The sequence below is a fragment of the Chaetodon auriga genome, chromosome 16 (genome assembly GCF_051107435.1).
Source record: "Chaetodon auriga isolate fChaAug3 chromosome 16, fChaAug3.hap1, whole genome shotgun sequence".
In the NCBI taxonomy this organism is placed as follows: Eukaryota; Metazoa; Chordata; class Actinopteri; order Chaetodontiformes; family Chaetodontidae; genus Chaetodon; species Chaetodon auriga.
The window spans coordinates 15,534,959-15,545,690 of NC_135089.1; the positions used below are offsets into that span (position 1 = coordinate 15,534,959).

Here is a 10,732-nt window from a genome sequence, read left to right on the forward strand (position 1 = left end):
CACTCCTCCATCCCCGCTCACTCTTTTCTTTCCTCTATACATACACCAGCTGAGCTGAACAGTGTGTTAACAATGCCCTGGCCCGGAGAAACCCTCCACTAACACACACACACACACAGATTTCCCTCACCTCCTACACAAAGTCACAGTTGCTGTTGCGTTGACTTCAGTCTCCCCCTGTTTTCTTTTGATTCATGTCACTTAGCATCTGTTTCTCATCCCTCTGTCTTGGTGGTGACTCTCCTCTGCACTTTCTTCACTCCTATATTTCACATTTCTTCTTGTTTTTCCTCTGTTTTGAGGTCTTTCTATTACAGGTTGCCTGCCGCCACTTGGTATTTTGATCATTTCCTTGTATTTCCTCCTTTCCCTTTATGTTTCATCATATCCATGTATCTTTTTTTTACCTCTATCTTTTATCTTCCTTTGATCTGCCATCATTCATACAGGTGCTACTTGTAGCATCTTAACATTAGCAAGATCATTATCACAGCGAGTCTGAGACCTGACTACAAATAGCATAAGCAACAGGGACTATCACAGCAAAGACAGGACAAGAGGAGGGTGCTGTGTGTGTTCCTGTTATTCCCGACATAAACCCACACACCAGCAGCAGCAAAGCAGACAGACAGGATACACTGCTGTCCTATTTTTCACTGCTGAAACTCCAGAAAAGCAGCATTTTTGTAGATTCACTCTTGCACATCCAGGCTACTGTACCAACATCGTCTCTGTCAGGTGTAGTATGTCTTGTGCCTGTCACAGTGGACAACGGGGGCTCGCTGTAGGGCTGTAAAAATATCCTGATTTCTATGACCCTTAGTCCTGGCTTCATAGAGATAATGTTTAAAAAAAAAAAAACAGATATTGGCAGGTGAGACCTCGTTTGAGAGGTGTTCAGATGAGAAATAAATGGAAGTCACATGAAAGTTTTCTGAATCAAGGGCAGCACTTCAAGTTCACTCTATATGCTGTGTGTTACAGTATATGCATAATGTGCTGGGTGGCGGTGACAGCACACAGCTTCCTGCACTGTCAGTGCAAACACCATCGCCACAAGGAGACGGTGGTTTTCATTTTAAGAAACGCTTGCATCAACAATAACAATGCTGCGAGGTACAGGCTAAGGAGTGTGTACAGTGATTGCCTTTTCATCAAAGGAAATAATGACTACAATCACTTTTGGGGCTTCACTTTTTATTAATTTATGTTTATTGCAAATTTGCTGAGATTTATGAAATGTAATTATGCACGTGTTGAATGACGGCTCAGTCAAAATGAAGATGACTTGCGCTTTTATGCGGTTGATATTGTATTAAAATATAAAACTAACAGTAATGCTTTCTCTTCTTCTCCTTTCAAATCCATCCCATTCGCCTGCAATCATTTCTATCTTTCCTCCTTCACCCCATACCCTCTCTGCATCATAATCTCATGAACTCCACCTGCAGAGGAACCGTCGGGACACCTGTAACTTCGACAAGGAGTTCACCAAGATGCCCGTGGACCTGACGCCAACAGACAAGCTCGTTATCATGAACCTGGACCAGGACGATTTCCTCGGCTTCTCCTTCACTAACCCTGAATACGTGGCTCCTGCGAATTAACATACACTCGATGACGCTGATGGACTGGCAGAAAGCGAGGTTTCAGAGCAGATAGGAAGAAAAACTAGCACTACAAGTCTAATTTGTCTGTTTGTTCTGTTAGAGTCTGAGTTCTTTTTGACCACACTGGGGTTTGCCCAATACTTCAGCATAAGAAAGGTATCACAACACCGAAATTGCACAATAGACTGGATACCAAAGATTTTGAAGTATTATATCAATAATACCCTGGGTGTCAAAATGCTTTTCATACAGGACAAAAGCATGTGTGGCGTGCTAAATTTATGGGAAAATATCAATCCCCAAAGACTAAAATTGACCAATTATATACATAAAGCACTGCAGCCCAGACGCCACAGCACCCCAGTCTGGCTTGCACTGAACAAGTGCTCCCTGCTCTTAATTTTATGCCATGATTATAATAACAATAGAATTTGGTTTGCATAAATCTACTAAAATGCTACAGCAAACCTATTTTCACTTGTCTTAATTGGAGCATTGTCATACGTTCTCTAGTGTTGTTGCACAAGTTTAACTGCATCAGTCGTGACATCTTGCACCAAACCGTGTAAGGAGAGTAACTAATCACTGAGATGTGACATGACATAAACCCATGTTGAACAAGAATGAATGGATATGAGCAGCAGTCTCAGTCCCTGGTGTGATTTGCCTGGTGCAGTGAAAACGGCAGCATTGTCTTGAGTATGTGCGAGTCATTTTTTTAACATGGCACAGTCATTCTAGTCCTCTGTTCATGTATGAATAAATGCTTTTTTTTTTTCATTGATAGTGTTTAGCTTCAACAAGGCCAGATGGGACCAAAACAAGCAGAAAATGTGGCTGCTTCCAGATTAGAACATGTTTTTAGATCACGAGAGGACCAAATTGTCATGATGTTAGAAGTTGTATCAGTTTTTTAATCTTGTTGCTCTCATCACTTTGTAAGGAGTAAAAAAAAAACCTAGAATGAACAAAGTGCATCCACAGTATCTTCTGCAGCTGTTTAAACAGAGGCCTGAGTGTGCAGGCTTTATCCATCTGAACATGTGTGTCTTGACCAATGTTGCCTGTTTCAGCCAGCCTGCGCGCCGTGGAAGTGCTGACACACACGCAGACTGAGCGTCTCACACAGGGCCATCACAGGGGAATATGCCTAATGAGCAAACTTCACAGCCTGTCAAACCTTTTTGTCCTTCTCTTCTTTCTCTTTCCTCCTTTGGCTCTTGCCTTCTCCTTTCCCCTCCTCCCCCAGTACCCCCGTTGTCTCCTTTTATTTATTTTTCTGTGTTTTGGCTCTAATCCGTACTTCTGACAGGGCCTCACTGGGAGCCTAGTATGACGTGGTGTCACAGGGTTGGCAATGCGGCAGTCACCAGTGGAGCGTGCACACATACACACATGCAGATTCACGCACAGTGAATGAGGAGCTGCTTTGACAACCCCCAAGTGAGCGATTTCACAAACAGCAATAATAACAACAGCAATGCTGCTTTTCTCAATTATTTATTTTGCACTTCTTTCTCTCAGCCCATCTGTGTTTGTGTGTGTCAGAGCTGTGTTTGTGTGCATGTTTTGGCAAATGTCCTTATGCTAGAATACATGTATGAATGCATGTGTGCGCTCACACGTGTGCATTGTCTGTGTGTGTGGGTGTGTGTGTGTGTGTGTGTGTGTGTGCGTGCATGTGTGTGGGTTTGTGTGGTTTGTAAGGCTTCATTGGATAAAGCCAATTATTTCAAATTCAGCTCAAATTCAGCAAATCTGCCTTCAAGCTTCAAACCACATTACACTGGCTATAATGCCAACTAGCTCTGTGTACTGTACACACACACACACACACACAGCCATACAGTCCAATCCATGACTGAGGGTTGGAATTATTAGGTGAAGCGTAACAAGGCGGACAATGACTGTGAAATGTTCACTCCTGGAGGCACATTTGGCATATACTGTAGGTCCATTACACAGGCCTAGATTGTTTTTCCCTTCTTTAATCAGCACAAAAAGTACCCTTGTGTATAGTATATACAGTACATATACATATTGTACATGTTTCTATACAGTATATAAGCATACACATACACATAGCATCTTTCCTAATTCTTTCATCTTTGGGGAAGTCTCACTGGATCTGACTCCGCAGTCCTGTTCTTTTATTTAGATCATGCAAACTATAAAGTTTCATTTGTGTGTCGGCCTTTCTCAAGCGTAGAGCTGTGCATAGCTCAGGTCAAGGGTGTAAATATCTCCTGATGTTAATCACGCCTACTCTTAACATCTGTTGTTTTGAATCGTAGACCCTGAAGCATTCAATAGCACTCGACAGCTGTGTCTACCTGTGTGTGAGCGTGTGTGTGTGTGTGTGTGTGTGTGTGAGAGACGAGTGAATGTGACACTGTACATACGCGTGATTTAAATATGTTTAGTACTGTATAATTTCATAGAAGTCTTTCTTTAAAAGTGACAAGAACTCTGTCTTTTTGTAAGCTCACAGCCTCTATCTGCACCTGTCCAAACAGCAGCGACTTGAGAGAGCAAACATGAAACGACGAGCCGCCGCACATCCGCAGCAACACGCGTACAAACATGTTTTTCCCTCGTGAAGCTCCACTCGTTCACACGATCATGAGCCAGTTACTCGTTATGGTTATGTTTGGTGTTAAAAATTATACTATGCATGCATGTGATGATCTCTCTCTTTCTCTTTCATATCTTGTTCCATATGATATGGATTTATCCTATATTAAGTCTTGGTTGATAGACTGGTGTGTGATAATTACTTTATTAGACACTAATAGGCTTTATGTTGTTTAATTTATGATATAAAGTATGTCTCATGTCATTGTTATGAACTATTATACAAGGGCCATGCTTCATTTGTATATATATAACTATTTTACAAGTCTATAGCGGTAAAGTCTTCCATTTCCATGATTCCATTTATACACAGAGAAGTATATGTGTTTAGGGGTAAAATTATATATATGAGTTGCAATAGAAAACATGCCAAAATATCTGAGAACTGAACTATAATGACATTTTACATCAAAAGCACCTGTTCCTTCGACCCACTCATACAGTGATAGATTCTGCGGGGTGGAACAGAATTGGCCGAACAGTGTACCAACTCTCCACTAGCGTCCTCCTTCCTTCACTCCTTTCTTTCTTTCCGACCTTTTCTTCGATCACACCTTTCCATCCGTCATTTTATTTTTTCCCTCTGACCTTTCCCGATCCCCCTCTTCTCTCCTTCTTCCTCATTGTCTTTTTCTTACCTCATTTTCCCTTCTCTTGACCTTTACCCCTCTCTAAAGGCTTTTTTTTTTTCTTTGCTCACCCTCTCCTCTGTTTTCATCTCTTGTCTTTAAGATCCATTTCCCTCCTGCTTGTTTTTATTCCGATGCATCCTCTTGTCTCTAATCCTTCCTTGATCATTCTTCTCCCGTTCTCGCTGATTTGTCCCACATCGCTTCCGTTCGCATTTCGCTGTTTTTCTCTTGTGATCCCGAGCCTTGCTGACGCTGGCTACCTGACATTAAACTTGAAATCTGAGGCTTGTTTCTTGAACTTATTTCTGTGTTGATTTCAGCCGAGCTTACATGATAAACAAGTAGTTTAACAATAACCTGAAGATAATTTGAAGTTTTTACATGCAGAACAACAAAGATACTGCTCAGAGTATGAGTAAGAATGTGTTTTGTGAGATAGTTTACTAAGTCTAAAATGTGTATTGTGATGTTTTTGATTGTAGAATAATAAATCATGTTGAAAGATGACATTTTGTCTCGGTGTGTGTGACGTGCTTTTCGACTGAGTGGATGCTGGTGCTTCTTGTGAAGGTATGACTTTTTGTGTGAGGGGGAAACGTCTGATGATGCTAACCTCTACAGCCACTGGATCATCTGGTCTAATGTTAACATTATTAGTAAAACATTTTATAATTTTAGGAATATTGTGTCATTTCTGTGTTAATTTAACTCTCAGTGTTATTCAGCATTTTGATCCAGTGTCATGTCAGATGTGTCAACCATATTTTATATTATTACTTCTCCTCTTCACTCGGGTGAAAACTAATCATGTGTAGGCCGGAGCTAGTTCAGTTAGCTACACAACAGTTCCACCTAGCAGTTTGTAGGTGTGATTAGTAACAGCTAACCTCTATGGATGAACTAGTTTTTGTGGTGCCACCTGTTTTAATTTAATGAAATCTCTGTTTAGATTAACTAGGCAGAGTTTTATTCTCTTACAGCTGCTGACACTTGTTTCATTACCGGCAGTCCACATGGCAAAGTATCACTGGGAAAGATACTGAACCCCAAAACTGCCCCCAATGCTGTGCCGTTGGTGTGTGTCATATGTACATCGCTTTGGATGAAAGCGTCTGCAAAATGACTAGTTGTAATTGTATCTTTAAAAATCTTTGCATTTTCAGTGCTTGAAAAGTAACATTATCAAACCACAACAAAGAAATGATTTTTGTTCGTTAGCCGTCCAACAATTATAAAAAATAAAGGGATTTTCCTCCACGGTCTTGGTAGGTAGCCTGCTTATCAGACACAGTAAATGTGTGCTACGTCTGCAGCACAGACATTAATGGTCCACCTGTTAAAGTTTGACAGCAAATGTCAAATAAATCTTTATTATTAACATACGGTGCAACTGGCAGGAGGCCATCACTGTTAAGGTTCACATTTACACACACACACACACACACACACAAACATCTATATGTATATCCCATATGGCCATGCTTGGCTTCATCTGCCTTTGTGATAATAATAACAATAATCAGACTTCTCATAATGACAACATATAATCCTCTGCCACAGAGAGCATGAGGTAAGTTGGAGGGACAGATGGAGTGAGATAAAATTCAAAACAAATATGAGGATGGAAACAAGGAGGAAGACGTGAGGGAAAAGAAGGAGATGGAGATCAGATAGGAAGACAAAGGGATGCTGGTATACTGCTGTAGATTACTCTCAACACAGTTGGCATATAGACACAGTACTGTAGAGTAAACCACCTGCACACATTGGTTCCGTGTGGGAATACACACAGACAACTGTACAAATACAAACAGGTAAATTCTCTCCTGCCAAACAACTACTTTCCCTGAAGACAATGATGTTTTCCAAATAAACACACATGTAAGCACACACACACACACACACACACACACACACACACACACACACACACACACTCAATTTACCTCTGACTGCTGGAGATGGAGACAATGACCTCAGCTGTAATTTAAGATTGTGTAATAATACACAACCGCTCCCCTTTGTCAGCTGCAAGCAGCATAAATGCTTAATGGCTAACAGGCCGCTCACTAAGCCCCACTTCCTCTCAGTTGGTGCTACGCCTGTCAAGCTGTCCATTCTCACACCCCACACATTCCCCCCCGCAGTTTACAAAATACAACAAGAGAAAGTCAGACAAGGTGTCTTAGGTGTCTCAGATCTAGTCGGTGACCATGGACTCAGATTAACCTAATGGTAACTTTGTCTCTGGGTGACTTTTAATGTTTCCAGCTGACTCACTTTAATAACAAGAACCCTGTAAATGGGTTTTTAGGACTTGATGACTACATATGCCTGCATGATATCATTAAGCACAATTGCTAAAAGACTGATGCTAAAGATACATGTTGCATGTCTTGGGTTGCTGGAGTGTCTCCGAATCCAATAAACAGTGAGGCAGAGCCATTAACATTACCATAAACTGAGCTTTTATGTCACCTGTAGCTGGACAAAATAGTGTAGTACCAAATGCTGCTTGACCTTGAAAGTACTTGCTAGATTACGACTGGAGGTCGTAAGATATGGAGCCAAACATGCTAACAACTGCATCTAATATGCTATTTTATACATTCTTATATGCTCTTGGTTTTTTTTTGGTTTTTTTTTCAGAAGGCTAACTTAAAAAGACACCCTCCAAACTCTTTATTTACAGAGCGCTGCTATAACTACAGCCCACGTGGCTCTAAAATGTTGAGAAATCCAAGGTTTGAAAGGCCTGCTCTGCCTAGTTATGGTTGCTAAGCTATGATTGGACAATTTCTGCTTGGGGGCAGGGTTTACAGTCAATGAGACGTGCTATCAATGGCTGCCATGTGCATGCAGCTCTGCACTGATTCTGTAGTTAGCTAGCTAGCTGAAGCTAGCTGTTGTTGTTGATGGAAAAGGAAAAGATGAAGGGAACATGGAGGCTGCAGTGAATGACAGCAGAGCGCTGCAGCACGCGGGAGGGAGAGATGAAAAAGGGAAACTGACAAAAGCAAAAGAATCTCTTATTTATTTCACTCAGTGGATCTTAAAAAGGCTCAAGAGGGGAGCATGACGGAGGAGCTGATTGGATTTATTTCACACAATCTTTCTCTCTCGCTCGCTCGCTCGCTTTCTCTCTCTCTTTCGCTCTCTCGTGCAGCCCAACATGCATTTTCATTAGGCAAACATATTAGACACACTTTCACACCATCAGACGTGTGCCTTCACAATCAAGATACACTTCTTTCTCTCTGTGTCTCGCGTTCATTCACACGCCACTTCCTCTCTTAATCAATCTGTCAGTCCTTTGCCCAGTCAATGTCCAACACACACACACAAACAGCCTTAGACACACTCACATTAGAGACGCTTCCACGTGATCTCTGACCTCAGGCCCTCCTGAAAGTGTCCTCCCTTACACATGACAGTCCCACAAACACACATTACTACTTCAGATTAGAGCATCACCGACAGAAGCTTTAACTTTCTATGAAATTTTCAAAAAAAAGCAGAGAAATTTCGAAATTTAACTCACCAACACCAGAAATCATATTTATTCTGCTGCCAAATGAGGCAACACACATCAGAAAACATCTCACTTTCTATATCCACACACACACACACACACACACACACACACACACACACACACACACCCTTTCATGGAGAATTTCCCGGGGCTGTGTCTGCGGACATCCAAGTCATAAATCACAGTTTTGACATATTAACATCACGCCAGAGTCATGCCACATCACCATATGTCCTCTCTCTGCCCCGGAGTCATTCCCATCTGGTAAAACACACCCACATATTAACACACATGCACACAAATACACACACATAGAGATGCAAAGGCAAGGTCGAGATATGCATTATAATGCCCACATCTGCATTATGAGCCTCACAGACGCATACATATATATGAAGACATAAATAAACTGGTCAGTCAGAGCAGTTGGAGAGTTAGTCTTTAATCCTACAGCCACGTGTCAGCGTCCCTCGCTGACTGTGAACATATCCAGCCCACTTCATTTGCAGTATATTTGTGTTCCTCCTCCTCTCTCTTCCTCCAAACAGTTTATCTTTCGCTCTCTAATTTCTCTGTGTCTTCTAACTTCTTCCTCTTGTATTGCCTGCCCTCTTCCTCCTCCTTCTCCTCTTTTTCCCCTCCCAGTCTCTGAGCGCTGGCCAGAGGCGTGAGAGGGTTCCAGCTCACTGAGCAGAAACCCTGCAGTCCTCCTCTTCCGCTCTTCAAGAACCACCCTGTCTTCCTCTCTTCATCCTCCTGTTGTTCAGCCAATAACTGAGGACAGAGCAGCAGAGGGAAGTGAGAAGAGAGAGAAACAGAGCCTTGGTGATTTCAAACTGCATTTCCCATGATGCTTTTCCCTACAGGTGCCCTTGACCCCACCCGCTGCCTAAAAACACCAGGGTCATAGACCACATAGTAACCAGGCTTTTACTAGAAGTTAGTAATATACGTAAACTGTACTTCTTTTCATGTTCCAGTGATTAAACTCAGAAACAAATGGACCTGCAGGCTCCATCAAACCTGCACCACCTGTTGGAAAGACAAGCGACAGCAGCAGGAGCAGTTTTTTAGGTGTAGACAAGTAAGACAGAAGTAGCAGCCAATGAGTGTGTTTTGTATTAAATTGCTGCTATATGTGTGTGTCATGTCGAGTCATGGTGGACATAGAGATGACACAAAAGCATAAGAAGGAAAACAGTCACAATCCATGCTGTATTTACTTTATACATTAAGCCTCTGCAGAGACTTCCTGCCTCCAGATTTAGGTTATCATCATCAAAAATAGTGAGGAACAGATTTTAATGAATGATGATGATTAGCAGATTTCACACTTTGTCAGCTTGCTGAGGAGTTTGAGGTGTGCAGCTCGTCGACTGCAGCTCTTCACCGGGCAGCTCACTCCTTCTTGTTCCATTAGACACTTGCAAAAATTAAAAAGGATCCGCTGACGAAATCATTCGTATTTTTTGTAGAGGCATTTTTGATGAAAAATTGCCCTTAGCGCTCACCTCCCTACAATTTGTGTTTCCAATAATGTAGAACTTCCTTTATGGGATGAAACACTGGACACAATCCAGACATCTGCGATTTCCTCAAATTGTTATTTGACAACATGTTAGTATGTAATTTCTAGGAGGCAGGGTTACGCTGATGCTTTGTGTTTTCTCTCCCTCTCTCTTCACCCTCCTTTCTTCTTTTGTCTCTTCTCCCTCTCTGCCACCTCCTGCTATCATCCTCACTCTGTCCTCTGATTTGTTGCCTCCATCAATACTTCTCTCCCTTCTATCTTTCCCACCGCTCATGCTTTCCTTCTCTCCACTCTTCTTCTCTCCCTCCACCAACTGTCTCTCACCTCTTCCTCTCTCTCTTCTTCCTCCTTCCTCTCCTGTCACTCCTCCTCCCTCCTTTCTCCAGCTTCCCTCCCTCCCTCCTGTCTCTCACCAAAGGTGAAACGCTGTACTTCTCTTCCTGAAGTCATTTCTATGTTAATGAGTCTCCTTGTGCGATAACGCAGGCAGCAAAGGCCTCGGACGGACACACACACACACACACACACACACACACACACACACACACACACACACACACAGAGAGAGAGAGCAAGTGAGAAGGATGATAGGACCTGTCACTGCTTTCTCTGTTGATCTGTTCATGCAATTATTTAATTATTAACTGTAATCCTTCTTTCTCCCTCTCCCTCTTCACTCCTCTCCCTCTCTGTTTGTTTTTGATCACTTTAATTCCTCTGTTTCCTCCTCTGTTTATTTTGTAGTCTGTCCGACAGCCACCAATTCCATCAGCTAAACAGCCAGTTGCTC

The 10,732-nt window shown here is 42.2% G+C and overlaps 1 protein-coding gene across 1 annotated transcript in view; it reads left to right on the forward strand.

Annotated features, from left to right (window-relative positions):
• The window catches only part of prkcbb (protein kinase C, beta b), a 91,219-nt gene extending 85,838 nt beyond the window's left edge, over nucleotides 1-5,381 (forward strand). Inside the window, exon 17 of the mRNA XM_076753172.1 lies at nucleotides 1,452-5,381. Coding sequence (XP_076609287.1) covers nucleotides 1,452-1,607 — 156 coding nt within the window. The 3' untranslated portion in view covers nucleotides 1,608-5,381. The remainder of the gene's footprint in view (nucleotides 1-1,451) is intronic.
• The last annotated feature ends 5,351 nt before the right edge of the window (nucleotides 5,382-10,732 follow it).